The sequence below is a fragment of the Cryptotermes secundus genome, unplaced genomic scaffold (assembly GCF_002891405.2).
Source record: "Cryptotermes secundus unplaced genomic scaffold, Csec_1.0 scaffold91, whole genome shotgun sequence".
Taxonomy (NCBI): domain Eukaryota; kingdom Metazoa; phylum Arthropoda; class Insecta; order Blattodea; family Kalotermitidae; genus Cryptotermes; species Cryptotermes secundus.
The window spans coordinates 207,769-228,259 of NW_019733318.1; the positions used below are offsets into that span (position 1 = coordinate 207,769).

At 44.8% G+C, this 20,491-nt stretch overlaps 1 protein-coding gene and 1 long non-coding RNA gene across 3 annotated transcripts in view; one reads left to right on the forward strand and one right to left on the reverse strand.

Moving 5' to 3' along the window:
* Positions 1-12,766, reverse strand: part of LOC111867880 (protein obstructor-E) — a 50,351-nt gene extending 37,585 nt beyond the window's left edge. For both annotated transcript variants that reach the window (XM_023858083.1, XM_023858082.1), the window contains exon 1: positions 12,665-12,766. In XM_023858083.1, the coding sequence (XP_023713851.1) occupies positions 12,665-12,707 (43 nt within the window). In that variant the 5' untranslated portion in view covers positions 12,708-12,766. The remainder of the gene's footprint in view (positions 1-12,664) is intronic.
* LOC111867881 overlaps positions 1-20,491 on the forward strand; it is a 189,522-nt gene that overhangs the window by 54,922 nt on the left and 114,109 nt on the right. The window lies entirely within an intron of this gene.

The following is a 20,491-nucleotide window of genomic DNA, read 5'->3' on the forward strand; positions in this document are numbered from 1 at the left end:
TGGGAGAAGAGAAGAGAAGAGACGGAACGACATGGGAAGTGAAGAGGAGAAGAGAAGAGAAGATGCGGCATGGGGTAGCGAAAAACGCTTCATTCTGGTGGAAGGAACAAAATTCTCTGGCTTTGAAGGCTTCCATATAGCTCCTACATTGTCTTGTGGTTTAGATGGGTTGGAGAGGTAAAGCGTTGGGAGGTGTGATATTTTTAGATCATGAGCAGGGGAAAGAAGTTTTCAAAAATCTTCACTGTTTTGGATCTGAATGTTGTTATTAACTTTGAGAGTTCTGCATAAACCTGACATTTCGATATTAAAATCTGAGAGATCTGAAGCCAGGAGCTCATAATTAAGGCGAAGGCAGCATGGGACTTTGACATATGTCACGGTCGCTTCCTTCTTGATCCCTTTAAGTTTACTGAAGTCTACTGAAGTTTACACGGCACGATAAAGTAAGTTACGAACAATCTATCGTGTTCTTTCGCCAATCAGAAGCGACCGTGAGGAAATGTGGAAGGCTATATAAACCTTCTTAAGAAGCTTACAGTCGCTCAGGCACCCAAGAAATTTTAATTTTTCATAAAACCCAGAATTTCATTACTGTATTTAAAAATGAATGTCAAGTCATTTCACCTTGTTTTCACGAACCATATCTAAACACTTTACCCGATTACTGGGTTTTTGGACTTTTTCCATCGTCCGGTATTCTAGAGAATAGAAAGCACGACGTTTCGGAAACTGGGGCTGTTTCCATCTACAGGTGAAGGGGAGAGAAGACATCTGCTCAGTTAGGCCCCTTAGAAGAGCTAATTCCAATCACTGGACAACCCCTGTCAGATCCACACAGCACGTTTCTACCTCCTTTTCTATCCCAGTTCCACGCATGTGCCTGCTTTATCACATGTGTTCCTGGTATCTCCCGCCAAATTAGCCTGGTCTCAGGTGATTAAATAGCTGCGTAAAACTGGCAGGGGTGTCCAGTGATTGGAATTAGCTCTTTCTAATGGGCCTAACTGAGCAGATGTCTTCTCTGCCCTTCACCTGAGGACGGAAACAGACCCAGTTTCCGAAACGTCGTGTTTTCTATTGTCTAGAATACCTGACGGTGGGAAAAGTCCCAAAACCCAGCAATTCTTTGTGTTGTACACCGACTGCAGAACCTTTCAGAGAATCTACTTCACCCGATGTTGGTAGCACCCCATCAACATTTACGTCTTTCAAGCGGTCTCCTTTCTTCAGGTTTTCGCAACAAAATGTATGCCTGTGTGTTTAATCCAGTGTGCTACAAGCCCCTCCAGTTTCATACTCATTGGACATTTAGGCAATATTATTTATTTCGATTTTTTTATCCGAGATAAGCAACTTCTCCTGGCCCGTGAATTACACTGAAATTTAACTGTGACTTCTGGACAGAGATGCAAGAAACATTACAGAGAAAGTTAAATTCCTGAGTGAAAGAAACTTGGCAAGATCTGCATAAGAAAGGCAGGCTTCGTGTGGGCTCAAGACACATCTGGCCGGCCATAAACTAACTAGAAAACTGCGCACACTGGAGTACAATCGTGTTCCTCCTGACGCGGCTGCAAGAGAGAGCGGACAAATTCCTACCTGAATCGTTTTGTTTGATCTTCAGGTAAAGTGTTCCAGTGTAAAGGCCAAATCTACTATGAAATTCTTCTAAACAATACAAAAAAACAACAACAGAAGTTTCTGCCTCGCTGCATCTCAATTACAAGGACCAAACGGTTTTAATGCAGTTTAGAGAAAGGACCTGTCTCTCTATGTTCTGAAAACACTGCACAGACTCCACACTATGACGAAAGTGCAGATATTTATAATGTTAAGGGAGATGGAACACGCGGGAACCATTGTGCTTTGAAGCGTCGTCCCACTGAGAATGGTTTCCAGTGATTGTGGGGCATGTCGTTAGAATGAAGGAAACAGTGGTAATAGAAAAATTCTTGAAAGTTAACCGGAAGTGTAAATAAAAGCCGAAAGGCCCAGATTGAGGTGGCTTGAAGATGTAGAGAATGATTTGCGAGAAGAGGAAGCGAAGAGATGGAGGCCAAGGGCAAATAATACAAGAAAATGGGCATATGTCGTAAAGGAGGCCAAGGTTCTTAGTCCAGAAAGTAAGTAAATAAAGCAATTATCCTGTCAGTTTTCATTTGAACTCCCATTAGACATTCTGCCGCATGTTACCATCATTAAGACGCAGGAACGCCGCGCTCTGATTGGCGCTAATTATACTGGACTGGCGTGCCCGTGCAGAACAATCTAGAAAATATTTTTTGTTCCTGGTTTTCTTTACTTACACGTAACGCCTGTGGGTTCTTGGTCTCATGCGCTAGGCTCAATTCCTGTCGTGCGGACTCTATAGTGAAAACTTTATTGCCTCATTCTAACGATCCCAACTGCTGTCAAACTGCAGTTAGTCAGCTGAACGGTCATAGGCCTGACCGCCACCAAGTTCAAACCTCCTGTACTTCCTATTCATGGCGTTCCCTTGTCCGATACCGCGTACATTTGGTTCTACGTGGTTCCGGATTACTTCTGCCTGTTTTGTAGGCATACATACACGTAAGGAATTTTGAAAGCGACGTGCAATTAGCGGACCAGTATGCGCCTGTCAAGATTTCTAGTAGCGCAGAACACTCTATTCTGCAGGCGTTGCAGTTTCAAGAGATGAGTGTCCGCCGCGTACTCCTTAATACGAATGATCTCTCTCCTCTCCCAGTTACTCAGGATTAGCGAAGGTTCGCTGTATTATCACAGAATAGACACGATACACTGAAAATACTGCTCGCTCACTCATTCGTTGTCTACCATATGACTTGTATTCATGCAGTAAGTTATCGCTGGACAATTCTTTTGCTATGTTGACCCGAAATTGCATAATTTTAGAGCCTGACTCCTTCGTACCTTTACATTCCGTATAGGCCTGTGTGGGGGATATGAGGTCCTACTGCGAAACGTACAAATTCTAACCCTCTTTTTCCAACTTTCCGTCATTGTGTTAATGGGGTACGCATGCGCTCTCCATAGGCACTCTAGCGTAGGAAGGTGAAGCATCTGATGCGTGCGAAATGCTCGTAATCAGACCCAGATACACGCCGCACAGGGACGGTCCCAGGTTCGTGACGTGGGAAAGTTGACGCCAGACCGATCACAAAACCGCTGAAGATACTTGGGCGCTCTACATCGGCAGTCAAGTGCGGCAGGCAGCAGGAATCTCCACTCCCAACTATTGAGGTCGTCACTTGCTCTGGGCTTCTCTGTTACTGTACAGGACACTGTCTGTTTTACCCCCGGGAAAAGAGACCTCAGTACCCATTGGATAGGAACGAGGCCGGGTGTAGCTCAGAGCCGATCTGGATTCTGCTGAAAAAATACCCCTTAATGGGACTCGAACTGAGAACCCTCGACCGTTCAGCCCCGTAGCCGGTTACTATACCGACTCATACAGTCGTGAGGTAAAAGGTAAAGTTGTCCCTGTGCTTAACTAATTCAGCACTACGCCATGAAGGCGTATGGGGGAGTGGTATAGATCCACGTTTTTTTTTTACTTCTGCACTAGTTGGAGGTGAGTGATCAGCTTCACGCCCCGGCCGCTTTACTCCCGGGGAAAGACCCACCGGTGCCCATTGGTTAGGAGGTTGGTTGTACCCCAGAGCTGGTCTGGGTGACATGGAGAAGTGAAAATTCTTGAATCCACTGCAACTCGAACTCCAACCACTTGGTCGTGCAGCCCGTAGCCAGTCGCTATACCGACTGAGATATACCGGCTCCTACAATCCTGAGATACTTGCTTTTATTTCTAAAGCATGCAATTTCAAAACGTTGTGACTTTGGTTAATTCATAGAATACACATTTTAAACTGGCCTTAAATATTTCAGAATTGGAATGATACGAATTCTCCGATAACTTCATTACCAGAAAGTAATTGCGTTTTGTTTCTGTCACTTGCACTGAACGTTGCAGTGGTACGCTAATGTTTGCTGTTTATTCCTAGAATGAGAGTAGCGTTCCCGATTACAGCGATGTTGTTATTCATCCGTGCAAATATCTCCACAGAACATAACGTTACAGAATATCAAGACCGTTACTTTCCTATTCCTTACCTAAGAAGCAAAACCTGTTTCCAACCTTCCGTCACCAAAAACAGCAGAACTGTGTGGGATTTCACCGTGACACTATTTCTGTGCCTCGTTATGTTACGTGTTGTGGCTTTACATGCACTGCTGACCGATTTGGAGTCAACAGATTAACACTTTTCGAAGCCTGTAACTCTATTAAATGATGTTCTATAATGATACATAAGAATGCAGCCTGTACCGCACAGAAAACACATTACGTCTCCCCTACAAAGCCCAACCTGTTAATGCTGTATAGGGAAACAGTCGCTGTTTATTGTGAAAACCATACGGAACCTACAGATGCAGTCAGTACCTCACAGGAAATATTACGTCTGCACTACAACTCCCAACCGGTTAATGCTGTTTAAGGAAACAGTCGCTGTTTATTGTGAGAACCATACGGAACACACAGATCCAATCCGTACCGCACAGAAAACGTTACGTCTCCACTACAAAGCCCAACCGGTTAATGCTGTTAGGGAAACAGTCGCTGTTTATTGTGAGAACCATACGGAACCTACAGATGCAGTCAGTACCTCACAGGAAATATTACGCCTCCACTACAAATCCCAACCGGTTAATGCTGTTTAAGGAAACAGTCGCTGTTTATTGTGAGAACCATACGGAACACACGGATCCAGTCCGTAACCCCACAGGAAACATTACGTCTCCACTACAAAGTCCAACCGGTTAATGCTGTTTAAGGAAACAGTCGCTGTTTATTGTGAGAACCATATGGAACACAGATCCAGTTGGTACGTCTCCGCTACAAAGCCCAACCGCCTAATGCAGTACGGAACACAAACACACTTTGTGGACAGAAAGCGGAGTCAGAGTTACTTTGCGACTGGCGGTTTACCGTCAATCAGTTCGTTTTGGCGACAAGTCCCTTGAGACCCTCTACCAATTTTTACTCGTATTTTGCAACTGAACATTTGCGGTCATAGTCATTATGTAACGTCCTCTCTGACGAGAGGATGGGTCTGTCGTTTACAATTGCTGCTGATCCTCGCCAGCGCAAGTCATTTTCAGGTCCGTGCCCCACTGGACGCGTTATAAGATTTTACTGTCTCAGACTCGAGACTCATCAAACCTGGAGGGCCAGGTACCCGTATTTATATCCCACAGGAACTAGATGGCCCAGTTATACCCCCAGGCACTGGGTTCCCTTTTCGTCGCCTCCTACGACTCGCAGGTCTACAGTGGGGCTATTCTAACCCTTCTCCACAGGGGGTGTTACAATACGAGTATATGAGTTCAGTTCGTACCTCACGTCTCCGCTACAAAGCTCAACCGGTTGTTTATTGTGAGAACCATACGAAACCCTTAAGTGTACTTTGAAAAAAAATACACACTATTTTTAGTGTCAAAGGAATGTTACGAATGATAACCACTGCACATTGTTAGGAGGTTAGAAACAGCAACAAGAAGAACAACCGAACCACGAGCGCGAACAGTACGAAGTCAGAACACGGTCACCGGAGACTGGACGTAGGTTTAAGCTACGGATAATGTGGTGAGGCGTAGCCGTACGCTGACGCGGAAGCCCGCCTCCATTTTGTGGTGTCATTCTCGAAGGCCATTAGGCGTAACGCCATTCTCTGCGCAAACAAGTAAGCATGTTTAGAAATGCAGTGTAGCACATGACGATGTAAGTTTCTACCAGACTGTGGAGTATCCTTTGTTACAGTGAGCAGTACTGTCACGTAACACTAAAACGTTCCATGAGGCGTTCCGTGGCTCAGGCGGGTTGTTCGCCAGCTTTCCACCTCGGCGGCCCTGGTTCGTTTCCAGGTCAAGCCATGTGACTGTGTTGGTGGTGGACAGAGTAGTACTTTGGTTTCCCCTGCCAATTCTCATTCCTCCTACTGCTTCACTCATCTGTCATCCGGGACTGGTACAGCGGGCCAGTCAGTGGCCGACGTACCGACTGGACTCAGTCTCCCCCCCCCCCCCCCCCAAANTACATATTTGTATATGTGAGGGACACGCGGTAGCATAACTGGTTGAGGCACTATGCTACAAACCGGAAGGTCGCGGTTTCGATTCCCGATGAGGCTATTGGATTTTTCAAGTGACCTAATCCTTCCAGCCGCACTATGGCCCTGGGGTCGATTCAACCTATAGCAGAAACGAATACCAGGAATCTTGTAGGTAATGGCCATCATCAGGTAGAGCTGAGAGTGACACTACCTGATGATGGCCAAAAATACTGTCCGAAACACGTCATAGTGTACAAACTGTATAATTATCTTAGAATTATGCATATTGTCTCGTGTTATGAGTGACTGTAAACAGGGTTTGGATTGGTGAATGGGTTTATTGTACAAGTAATTACAGCACCACCGTTAATCTTCGCACTTTACAAATCACTACAGTCCCCGCTAAGCATTTTCCAGCATGCTGTATTTTCACGACACGTTCTCTGGCAACGGCTTTTAACAGATAAGATTCTTCAGCTTCACGCGCTCAGGTCGTCTCTGCACAGCCTCCCGTATAGAACTCAGTGACCTGAACCTTATTCTTTGATTATAATATCTCGGCTTGGACGAAGCATAAACACCCCGTTTCCTGAAGTAACTCTTTGTTGCGTGCACATTCGTTGCCTTGGTGACGTAATTACCGACCCGTTGCCCAGAAACGGTCGTCGTTTACAGAATCACCGCTTAGCAGCGGTATATACTTGGGCGTGCCATAGCTCAAGCGATTAGTCCCTGGCTGCCCACCGCGGAGGCCAGGGTTCGATCTCGGGTCTGGTCAAGGGAGATTTGTGGTGGACAAAGTGGCACTGGGCTGAGTTTTCTCCGAGTACTTCGGTTTCCCCTGCCAATATTCATTCCACAAAATTCTCCATCATCATAATCACCCGGGTCAGGCTACAATAAGCCCTTCAGTGGCCGCCGTGCCGATTGCACCAGGACTCCACCCCACACTAAGCGAATTTAAAAAGAAAAATGATATATACACCACAATATATTGTGACATTGAAACTGATTAAAATAAAAAAAAACTAAATAGCTTCGTGGCTTAGTGAATATGCATATTATGTCAGGTTTGGTATTGCTGTCTTCCCAGAGATATTCAAGCTACTCAGTCTAAATGCTTTCGGTGAAGTTTCTTTTCTTCTTTTTACCAATTGGCTGTGACAGATTTTGGCAGTACGTGATGGACAGTCGTGTTACACATATTTTAAAAAAATGTAATTTGCCGCCACTCCTTAATCGCACAAAGGTTGGTAACAGTGCGCAGTTTGTTGTGAACTAGAGACAAGCGCCGCGCCGAGTTATGTAATGGCGGCGGTTATACGGCGCCAGTAGCACGCACTGTAGCTCGAGTCCAGTCTTACTGCTTATGAAAAGTGAAAGTTCCCCGAAAGTTCAAACGCAGGAATTCAGAGAGAATGCGGAGAAAGTGAAGTTAAGGAAAGACACGAAGCACTCTCCCCTGACATACTATACATGCGAGCATCGTGGCAACAGCGCCCGTGACGTAATTGTGTATGTCTCGCGGCACTTCCACACTGTTATTCAGTTAAACATGTGTTTCTTAGGACGAGAAACCCCAGAAAGTATTATCATTGTTAGGGCTATTATTATTATTAAGAGGACTGCATATAGAATATTGATAGGAAAGCCCGAAGAAAAGAGTCCACTAGGAAGACCAAGACGCAGGTGAATGGATAATATTAAAATAGATGTTAGATAGGACTAGATCGACCTGGCTCGAGATAGGGACCATTGGAGGGCTCTTGTGAATCTTCGGGTTCTGTAAAATATTGGCAAGTTCTTGAGTAGCTAAGCGACTGGCGGCTTCTCAAGAAGGGCTCAGCTGCATGGAATTAGTAGTAACATTACGTAAATGAAATAAAGGTTCGGCGATGAGAATATTTGGACCTGAAGTTGAAGTGACAGGAGGATGGAGAAAATTACATAATGAGGAGCTTCAGAATTTGTACTTTTCACTCAGTAATATTAAGATGATTGGGGAACACGGCAGCGTAGTTGGTTGAGACACTGTGCTACAAGCGGGAAAGGTCGCGGTTTCGATTTCCGATCAGGTCATTGAATTTTTTAATTAACCTAATCCTTCTATCCTTAGTATGTGCCTGGGGTCCACTCAGCCTCTAACAGAAGTGAGCAGCAGGAATCTTCCTTGGTCTAAAGGGCGGCCGGCGCGTATGGCTGACAATCTCACGGCCATCTGTGAGCCCACTGTGTAGAAAATATGGGAGCCTCGACGTCTCACAGCCCTATGGGCCTCCACGGCCTATGACAGGGATAGCTTTACCTTTCATGTTAAAATGATGAAATTAAAGAGATCAGATGGACGAGGCAGGCTAACGAAGCGTTCGGCTCTCGACCGGGATGCGGGTTAGACTGACTTAGATTTCGTGGTTTCTCCTCCAAGATGGAGGCAACACATGTAGCAGACTTCACGGCGTCACATCCCACAAGAAGCACATTAAGTTAACGCGGCTGGTACTTCACCTTTGAACGTGAAAGCTATCCAGGATCTGAGCAGTGCTGATTAGGCTGGGTGTTCGCGAAGGTGTTGTTGAGTCAGCTTATATAGTTATATGAACCGCTGCAGATAAGGGCCGCGGGATTTTTATGTTCTGGTTATTTAAGATTTCTATAATTTCAAAAGGGTTTTTTGGTGGGGGGCTTCTGTAGCAAAGGGTTTAATATAGATTAATCTCATCTAAACGCATAAAAATTTATCTTCTACCTTACAAGAAACCGCTTCTCCAACTAAGAAGAGAGAAGTCTGTGTTTATTGGAAAAGCCCTACGGAACACGCAAATGCACTCTGTGATCAGAATGCAGAGGTTTCAAGAAGGTGTATCTCCATCATTCTTGATCTCCGTACTAGATGGAGGTGAGTGGTCAGCTTCACGCCCCGGCCGCTTTACCCTCGCGGAAAGAGCCTTCGGTGCCCATTGGATAGGAGGCTGGGTGGGCCCTAGATCCGGTCTTGACCCTTGCTCCTTCCGGGAATAGAACGCCGGCCGCCCATCCCGTCAGTATCGCAGTGAATATCGTACGTATAAGCAAGAATGCTTCCCTTTTCTGAAAGGTAGTAATGACAACATGACATTAGTTAAAGTGAAGAGATGACGCTAGTCACAGGGACCGTAAGGCTTCATGTTAATATGTTCGTGGTGTTTGCTTGCGCAGAAATGAGAGATTTCTCTTGGAAGATACGCTCTCTGCAAACTCCGAAAGCAGCAGTGAGGCCAACCGGCCACTTTCTGTTGACAGGCGCACTATTTCACTTCCTGGAGTGGACCGAAACTCTGCGACCTCTCTCTTGCCGACTGAAGCAAGCAAGAAGCGTCTGGTTCCTCAGTCCCCATCAAAATATTCCGATGTTTGTGGTTTAAAAGTTGTCTAGAAACTAGAAATCACGTGTTCGTCAGTGACAAGCAGGATTACCCGTTCTTAGCCTGGGACGTGGAGGATTTCTCACACTTAGAAGGCGTAACACTTAGATAAAGAATTTGAAATTCTCTCATGTAATTTAAAAATCTATAGAGGGGCCCAAAATATATAATAAATCCCGTTTGTTTGACTGTCCTGCTATTCCATAAGGCGGCCTTTTTTATTGTGGGAAAAATTATTGTAAATACAAATAAGGCCTATGCAGTGCCCCTCCGGCCTTCTGTAGCACATTCTTATAAACATCTTGTCAGGGCGGTCGCCCCGCGGTTCTTAATAGAGATCATAACTTGAATCTGCATAAGGAGGCTCTGGCATTCATGTGACTAGCACCGTCTCTAAGAACATATCACATTACATGTCGGTTAAACTTAAAGTGTGTATGCTGTGCCGTGCATAGACGTTATTACACGACGACAGCGAGATGGACGGATATATCAGGGCCGTTTCTGAGCAACGGCTCGGTATACACGATCCCGCAGCAATAGACACGATCGCAACACTAGAAGAGCTGTGTTTTTTACGTGGTCCGTGCCGAGGTATTTAAGAACGGCACAAGGTTAGGGCTTAATTCTGTACGGGAATTTGTGAAGACAGTCCTTGAGCCCGTAGGCACAGGAATAACAATTGTTGGAGCCGTTACCAGGAAACTTCTAGTAACAGAGATAACACTAAACTGTGTGTTCTAGTAAACTCTAAAGTCTGGAAACCAATAATACTGTTATAGTTACTTGTAGTTACGACTTGTAAATGGTCAGTAAGTCTATTCACAATCCAAACCCCGTCTATAGTCACTCCTATGACATGACAGTACTTTTTTGGGGGTTGGGGGGCTCTGTGTTGGAATGAGGATTCGAATCGCACTCCAAAACCTTACCGCAGCCCTTTCACATCTTCTCCTTAATAGTGAGGGATACCGTACTTATTGGTAAAGATAAATTTACCAGATAATGGTGTATACATAAAGCTCTGCAGTCTTGCGAAGCGAAGAATCACGACACAGTACAACATGGACACGAGCACCAGCAGCAATTTACTGGACCTACCGAAGCCATAAGTCCTTGGAAATAGTGAAAACAGTATTCTTCTTGTATCGAGTCGATAGAACGTCATGACAGAAACAGCAAATAAAATGCAGTAAACCCCTTGTTAATCCGGAGTAACCGGGGTGGGTGGGAGATCTTCCGGATTAGTGAAGCAAAATATAGCCCAGAAAGAGAGAAAAAATTTTGAATACAAATAAATGGAAAAATTAATTATACACGTATAAGTAGAGCCGATTAAAATATATACAAAAATATCAGTGTAGATCCTTTATTTAAAAACTATAAAAAGATAATACAGTTCATTCATCGATAATAATGCAGGTTTGAAGAAACTGTCTCAAGTTTTGTCTGAACAGACAAGTGACTCATCTGCCTTCATAATTTCCATGTGCCTGTTTAAAGTGTGTACTGAACTATGAACATTTTTTTTTCGATCCGGTTTGACGGTAACCGGATTAAGGAGGGTTTTTATTGCAATTTAATCTGAATATACATTGAAAGCGTTGAAGGACGCCGCGTTTGACAGCAGCAAAGCTGGAGACTGAAACACAATACACATCTGAACACAGGAAAGGGTTCAGGGATGCCTCAGAACACAATCAGTTAGAAGTTAAGAGACCAGTGTGGCTGGCTGCATCACACGGGACAAGATACGACAGCCTTTCACTTCTGTGCACGGTGTCATCTTTATATGTTAATAATAACTGACGATCAGATGTATTTTAGACGACTCGCATTAAAAAAATAAAAGCGAGTCATGGAAAATTACGTGAATTTCTCTCTTAACAGCGGAAAGCCCCTGAAAATCCTTGTTTAAGGTTAAGGTGAAAATTGAAGTTGTTCCTATGCTTAACTAATTAAGCACTACTCTTTGAAGACGTATGGGGAAGTGGATGTACAGATACACGTGTTCTTTACCTCGGCTTTAGTCCTGCGTGAGTGGTCGCGCCTTGGCTGCTTTGCCCCCGGGGGATAGGTGAGGCATCAGAGCCGGTCTGGACTACGTGGAGAGGAGAAAAGTCTTTCCTCCACCGGGACTTGAACTTAGACCCATTGGCCTGTAGCCTGTAGAGCTATCCCGGCTTCCCTTTATAAGTATTTGCTAAATAACAGTTGGATACTTTTATTGGTATTCGTATATACACGGCGATTCTAAATTATTGTCGTGGGTTTCAGTTTATAGGCCACGGAAGCCCCGAACAATAATTTAGAATTACCCTGTGTATTAGAAAGTGAAGCGCGTTGGATATAGTGACTTCTGGCGAATTGTGCTGAAGATTCAGGTGTATACTCATCGACTGTGGCTGACGTAAGTTCGTATATTGCGATTAAAGGGTAACACGCCTGACTAGCGTTAACGCATAAAATAAACCGCGGAACCTTCACTTGACACACGTGAAGATACAGTCAGAGGTTCCTCTGAAAGCCTCTTTCTATCAGACCACACGGCGTCACGTCCTACGAGACCATCATAACAATACCGGAGGAATCTGCCACCGTAGCAGAGAATCCTCTGAAACTTTGATAGGTATAACTGTATACCAGACTATACGGCGTAATGTCCTCGGCTAACGTAACGGCTCCCCGTTATGAGAAATTTACGTCATTAAATTTTCGGCAATTTATACATTACGTTTCATTGAATTTAAAATTACACATTTAATTGTGTAATATTTAAGTGAATCAAACGTAATACTCTCTGGGGAAATTATATATAGATGTACATATGTTACTAAGTAATGTAGTACCGTAAAACGAAACAAATTATTGATATTTATAAAGACGTTTAGTTGATTAAGTGACGGTTCTAAACACTTGTGTTCAAAGTCTCCAGCAGTAACCCACAAAATTATTCAGTCTGGAGATCGGATGAAGAGCCTCGGAGCTATAAGAATTCAATTCGTACCTCATAGGAAACAGGCGCTGTTTATCGTGATAACCATACGGAACATATAAATACACTGTTGGGGCAGAAAGCACAGATTTTAAACGTTAAAATTGTGGTACATGTAGTGAGCACTGTTGTTTAAAGATAAGAACAGCACGTACCGGCTCCGGCCACTGCAACAAACACAATCACGAGGTTCCTCATCGTCGTCACCACTTGATCACTGCGAACTCACTGATCCTTCGGCCCGCCGCCAGTCTGCGTTTTATAGCAGACAGGTACCGGCTCCCTACGTGACCTACTCTTGTAGCGCTCGCAACTGCTCCTAGCACTTTCATCGAGCTGCATTCCGCGTCTCGCATGCACAGGGTTCAGGGTACCGACGTTTCGGAGGAACGTGCTCCCTCCGTAATGTGGCCTGTAGATACGTTGCTAGGGAACGCCCGCAACAATAAAACAGTGTTTTATATGTGTTCCTTGCGGTAAACACTCCTCTACAATAGAGGGACAGTGTTTTCTCCGTGGTCCGTGCCGAGGAGTTATCTTGAAAACAATTGGCGCTACAGATGAGTCCTTACTACTATGGGGAAAGATCTGAATCAAAACTTCATATAAAATGTAAATATATTCTATATTATATATTGTAAAAGTCAGACCCGTCCTCTCGTCAGAGAGAGCGCCCCACTTCAACAAACCCTCAAGTGCCTGAAAGAAACAGAAATCTGGTCTTAAGTTCGAAGTGGGTGCTTGACGCCAAGACGGACTGGCTGACTGACCGTCGGTCGTAACGTAACTTTAACTTTTCACAGCTGAGCTGAGGGTTCAGTTGTGGAGTGTTAACCAATGGACAGTGGCTTGTCCACGGAAGCTGATGAATATCCAAAAACAGGAGACACCATGTATGCGAACCACAAGACGAGGAAGAAGACGTAAGAAGATGCTGGATGACCTTGGGGACAGAAGAGGATATTTTTATTTGAAGGAGAAAGCTCTAGATCGCATCAAGTGGAGGAACTGTTTTCGAAGAGACTGTGGACCTGTCGTCTGACAGATTACTGATGAATGATGAATGTTGGGAGCTATTACCAAGTAACGACGAGTGAAAGTTGACTGAGAAGACTTAGTGTGGAAATCAACAACAGTGTTATAATTGTTTGTAGTTACTACCTGAAAGTGGTCAGCAAATCTAATTCAGCAATCCAGACCCCGTCTACAGTCACCCCTATCACTTTACAATGTTTAGGATGGAAAGTAAGCCAAATAAATAACAACGAAGAGGCAAGCAATAGCTGCTTGCTTGGTTTACTCTTCTACCCTAAGCTGGAGGTGTTATTCTCCACCGAAACGTCGATGAACTTCTGACGAGTTACACGGCGTCACGTTTTAGGAGATGCTTTTGATTGTAATGATCGCTGTGAGAACCTCAAGTCTTGATAGGTTTATTCTCTGCTTTAAGAATATCATATCAAGCACATCGTTGAAATAATCTTGAATCATTACTAGCATGATGCCTGGGGATTCAGAAGTGGTTTTCCTGCTTCATTAAGACTACATGTCGGTCTGGAGGGACTAAGGAAACCCGCGACGTCCCTTCCGGAACAAACACCTGGCAGAGATTTTATCCGTATGTGGGCCGCAACATGCGAGCTACATCACCGTGAAGTTTCGTGTACTCCTGCTGGTACTACTGGCCTCAATTTGCGGTACAGCAAGCAGACTCGGGTTCGCTTCCTTTCTGTCTGACACGGGATCGAACCTCGAGGCATGTTGCGCGAGCTAAATACACTTTGTTGTTTTCCTTCGACTCCTCAAATAAACTGTTTGGAAAGGAACTTAAAGTATTCGAGCACTTTTACTCACTTTCCTAAGATACATGCAAGAGTAGCCGTTCTTCACCCGGGGCGTAGTTGCTTTGTTAGTGACATTTATTCACATACGGGCAACTCAGACTGTACATACCTGTGTGGCACGTGTGTGTCAGTAGTGAGGGGTCTCAGAAAGGTCTTGCTGCGCGGACCGCAGCCCATCGCTCGATGGTGGCACGTCGGCCCTATATCAGCCGAGTTACTTGAAATAAATATTAGTGTTTTTCATGTCTTTTTATAGTCTTCCCTAGTCGTTGCTTTGTAACAGCTCTTAACAATAGAGATTCTTCAGCTTCTGTACTCGCGCCGTTGCCCTGCGGGCTAATACTGGCAGTGTTCATCTATCCCAGAAAAATGAAGTGAAATACCTGGGATGCATCTTGATAGAAGGCTGACATGGGCAAAGCACGTCAAAACTAAAAGAAAACAGCTCAACCAAAAGCGAAACAAATGCACTGGCTACTCGGAAGAACATCAACACTATCAGCAGAAAGCAAACTCCTCCTATACAAAGCAGTACTCAAACCAATGTAGACCTATGGAATTCAGCTATGGGGTCAGCCTCCAATTCCAACATCGAAATTCTCTAGCGCTTTCATTCAAAGACTCGCCGATCCATTCTGAACGCACCTTGGAACATAAACAGCCACAGGATCCATGAAGACTTACAAATGAACACAGCACTCAGTGAAATAGGAAAGTGGAATACCGAATACTAATGAAAATTAGAAAACCACCCTCATGCAGTAGCAGTGAACCCACTAGACAATAGCGAAACTACACACAGACTGAAAAGATACACTGTCCTAACTCTACCAGACAGACCTGAGTAAAACCCCAATACAAGAATTAAAATGATAACCAAGTGAACAAAAGAAAAGTATATGAGTTACGCCACTCGTCATAGCTCATACACGAGCAGGTACTTATTGAACATACATATTTATTGCAGATTGTGCGGATTATGTATGATATACATGTGTGAAAAAAATAACTTATTCAAATTCAAAGTCACATTTGCGACTGACGTCCAGTCAGTCAGTAAGACTTGGTGTCGAGCACCCTCCTGGGGCTCATGACCAGACATTTATTACTCCTCAACAGGTACGGTCTTGTTTCTGTGGGGCGCCCTCTCTAACGAGAGGATGGGTCTGTCTTTTGTATATGCTGCTGGCCCTTGCCAGCGCAGTCTTTCTAGGGTCTGAGGCCCTTGGGACTTGTGACCATATTTTACTGTCTCACATTTGAGATTTCCCTTTTCGTCTCCTCCTACAACTCGCAGGGTCACGGTGGAGGTAATCGACCCCACCTCCACACGGGGAACACCCCCTTCGTCCACGTCCAGGTCACATTGCGACTGACGGTCAGTAAGTCTGTCTTGGTGTCGAGCTCCAGCTGGGGCTCATGACCAGATTTTTTTCCTTATATGAAAATTACTGTCCTGTTCATTTGGGGCGCCCTCTCTGACGAGAGGTCGGGTCTGCCATTTGTCAGTCATAGTCCGTATTGGTAAGTCCATTGTCAGTATTTACATATATTTACAAATTTAATCTTAATTCGTATTTCTATATACAATATATACAAGGCCTCTGTCAATCCAGGCTCAGAACAGCAGATTTTGCCCTATTTCTAGCAGTATTAGCTACCACGGCAGTCTAGTCACTTGAACGGCCGTATGCCTGACCGCCGCCAAGTTTAAGCCTCTTATATTTTCTGTGTCGGGCTTCGCCTTGTCCGATGTTGCGAACATTCTCATTTTCATGATTTTGTATGCCTTCTGCTTGTTTCCCGCATAATTTTGTTATAAAGTCATAAACATACGGGATTTTAAATGCCATGTGCAAGTCGCGGACCGGTGTGCGCCTTGGAAAATTGCCAATGGTGCGGAGAACCTTGTTTTGCAGGCGCTGCAATTTCACTAGATGGGTGTCTGCCGCAAACTCCCAGGCGGGACTAGCATAAGTCATTACGGATCTAATGAGAGCTTTGTGGATGGTCATTTCAATGTTAGCTCTCAATCTCTCACTTTTGAATAGGGAATATACCCTAATGAATGTTCTGAAGGCCTTGGCTTCGATCATTTCTATGTGCAATCTCCATGTAACTCTCTTATCGAAGATTACACCTAGATATTTCCTTCTGATTGTTCCTTCTGTCCTGGTATAATATCTCAGCACGGACCACATAGAAAACACCGTTATTTCTATTGTTCCGTTCGTGTCCATTGACGCGGGAACATTTTTACGATGCCGTTGCCTAGAAACTCCCGGCGCAATCCACAGAAAACACCATTCTTCTATCGTTGCCTGTGTGAATGCAGGCGTAGCCCAGAAACGGTCGCTGTTTACAGCGTTGGACTGTGAAGTCGCAGATGAATACGACGCGTCACTGTGACCGAAGATCTGGATTTCTTTAACGTTATTTGGGTAGGCTTGTTATATTACAGGGGCTCTAGTTGCCAGTCTGCTGGCTAGATGTCAGTGTGTGTGCCGCCATCTCGACAAGACCAAGCAAACGCTGAGATGGTTCCCAAGTTGCTTCTGCGCGCTTCTCATGCAGCCCTTCACATTTAAATTATTCAGAATTAAACCTCTCTCCTTTAAATGCCACCAAAATTATTTTTGTAAATTATACAGTTCGAGATATATCAGAAAGTCCAAAGCACCGCTTCTAACCGTCCTAACATCTTCACTTTCACACTGCCCTTATCAGAAAGACGAGTTGTGCCCTTTCACGTTTCTACAGTTGCTTCGGGCGTGCAGACCTGGATGTCTGCGTGCTTGGGGGGCGGCAGCGAGGAGCCTTGGTTCTGGTACCATGGCTGCACAACACGCAGTTGTCTGTCGACGCATTACCGGAGTGAGGAACGCACTGCCAATCACGCTGTGACCACTGCGATGTACAGGGATGGTAATGTTGGGCCATGAAGACGGAGCCTTGAACTCTCACACGGCGGCGAATGAACCGAACTCCTTGCACTCGTCGCCGGCCAGTGAAGTCTCTGTCACTCGGTACTGAGGCGTGGTGTATACTCTGAAACATACACACAGTTCACCGACCTTTCTTTCTTCTGAGCTGTGAAGATTTATAATATTCTTCTCGAATTATTTCGTATAGCGATAGATTACGGGGCTGGACGGCTCCGGGGTTCGATACTAGATAGGGCCCACTTCCCCAACAAGCATCATTGAGCCATAGCTTTCCTCAGAAGATCGTGACAAGTACGCCTATTAAATTAGACCATCCAGTTTTCACACATCTGGATTTCGCAACGATATTTTCTTTACACTTCAAGGTCGTCAGCCTTGCGTCAAACCCCCAACCTTGAGGACCAGGTCTCTGTATTGTCACGTGATTGAGAGACGATAGCAGAGTTTGCATTGGTAATCGGATTTATTGAGCCGCTCACGGTAGCCTAGCGGTCTGAGGCATGCATTGTCTTCTCTCGTTCCGAAACTGGGATCGTGTGTTCGAATTCCACTCAGGGCATGGATGTTTGGTGTTTGTGTGTGTGTGTGTGCGTGCGCGCGCGTCGCGTTTTTCTGTGTTTGTGTATAGGTAGAGGCCTTTGCGACGAGCTGATCACCCTCCCAAGGAGTCCTACCGAATGTCTGAAATCTCGTAAACTGAAGTGAAACGGACATTTTCACAGAGGTAGTCCAAGGCACAAATTGGGGCTGTAGCGCCAAAGGAAAGAAAAATCGGATTTACTGAACTCTTAAACAACTCTTGGCGATCGCAGTGAACTGTCCTTGCCCGCTCGAACACTGGGATCATGGATTCGAATTTACTCAAGGTATGGATGTGTGTGTGTGTGTGTGTTGTCATCATGTGTAGGTAGCGGCCTTTCGGTGGGCTGATCCTCCTTCCGAGCAGTCCTACCGACTGTCTTAAGATAAGAAACTGGAGTGAAACGAAGCGTTTCACGGATGCCATGTGCTCCAAGTGGGAGCAACAGGAATAGATAGATAAACAACTTGTGACTACACTATGCAGATCACTATCACACACAGACTAGTGTTCTCAGTCACGGTCTTCACTAGCTGTTGCTGGGTAGCGGCTTCCAGTGGCGGATGTTCCCCTTTCCTATAACCTTCCTTAGAAAATAATGGCAGTCGTATCTTTTAAATTAGAACATCTGGTTCTTCTGTTGTTCCGTATGTATTTGTTGTCACGGGAACCGTGACAGCGGGGAGCCGTTGCCTAGAAACAATAAAAGGATACACGAACACAGACAGCAAGGCGGTCTCATGAGACTATTTGTTTTTCTGCAAAATAGGCTAAGTAAGCTAAACATTTCTGTAAGCTGAGATTCATCATTGTCAATATGCAATTTCTTGTTACTGTTGCAAAGAATTTCCAATCGTTAACGCGTTTCATTAACTACGTTATATAACAGGACACGAACGAACGAGCAGTCTTTAAATCTATTGTACCCATTGAGTACAAATAATGTTGTGTGTGAAATATATGCCATGTAGAAGAGGCGGCTTGTAGTGGTCTGTTCGTGTACGTTAACGGTGAGGTGGTGTTTAACGTCGGCCTCGATGTATCATTCGGTAACATGTAGTGCTGCAACAGAATGCGCGGTAGAAAGCATAGGAAATTAATAGTACGAAAGAAGAGTTTGCTGCTACTTCCTGGGATGTTAGGCCATGTAGTACGATGGAAATTTAGCGACGTTTCGGAGGAGTGGGGGCAGTACCCTGCTTGTTTTGCTAGGTTCATTCTTCTATCCTGAAGTAGGAGGCAGTACGCTCCATTCTATCAGGCTTCACAGTGATAGCATTCATAGTTTAAGGTCTTTGCTGTACTGCTGATACCAACGTTCCCTGGGCTGCATTAGGACAGTTTAGTGATGTTTTTGCTCGTGAGGCACGCAGAAGAATACCAATTATAAATAATCTTTAATACAGAACTCACATAGTGTCAGTTACTGAAACCAGTCGGGTACTAATATTCGGGAAGGTTATCTTATATTTAAGTTTGAGAATCATACAAAAGACATATAATTACAGTGTGTGGGTAAAATGCCGAGGATTTTGATGTTCAGACAGACCACTCTGATCTGAAATGTTAGATTGTCCACATCGTAACAGACAGGTGATCTTGAACCAAATCTTGAAGCTTGGTGTTCATTGGGATAGAACGCAGATTAAGTTCAAGGTGGACAAGCGGAACGTATATGTCGCTTCGTGGCAACTACTTGGCAATGTCCAAGTGTCACCTCCAGTCCTGGACCTTGCCGACTAGCCGAATGTCTTTTACGCTTTGAACAAGTTTGTATGTCCGACATTGTCCAATGTCGGATGTATATTTGTAACAGTTTGTGATGCATTCTGCTCGCACATTGTGTCTGTGTGTTCCGTATGGTTCTCACAATAAACAGTTACTCTTTCCCTAAACAGCATTAACCGGTTGGGCTTTGTAACTGAGATGTAGTGTGTTTCCTGTGAGGTACGGACTGTGTGTTCCGTACGGTTCTCACAATAAACAGCGACTGTTTCCCTAAACAGTATTAACCGGTTGGGATTTGTAACGGAGACGTAATATGTTTCCTGCAAGGTACGGATTGTATCTCTCTGTTCCGTCTGATTCCCACAAGAAACAGCGACCGCTTCTCTCAGCAGCATTAACCGGTTAAATGGAAACGCTGTACTTCTTGTATGAAGTGGGTTAAGAACGTAAAGTTTTCCCTGCTAGAGGTACACCTGTACGTGTAACAGACCGTGGAGGGCCATAAGGCTGTGAGACGTCTAGACCCATATTTTCTAGACATTCTGCTCACAGATGGCGGTTAGGTCAGCCTTACGCGCCGTCCGGCTCTCCCTTTACTCCCAGGAAGGTTCCTGTTACTCATTTCTGTTAGAGGCTCAGTCGATCCGAGGACTATCTAAGTAATTACGCCATGGAGACGTATGGGGATGTCGATATATAGACCACACATTCTTGACTTCGTCACTGGATGGAGGATGAGTGGTCAGTTTCACGCCCCGGCTGCTTTATCCGCAGGTAATAACTCCTTGTACCCATTGGATAGGAGGGTGGGTGGACCCAGAGTCGGTCTGGGTGCTTTGGAGAATGGAAAACACACTGCATCTCCAACACAGCGTCCAAATAATC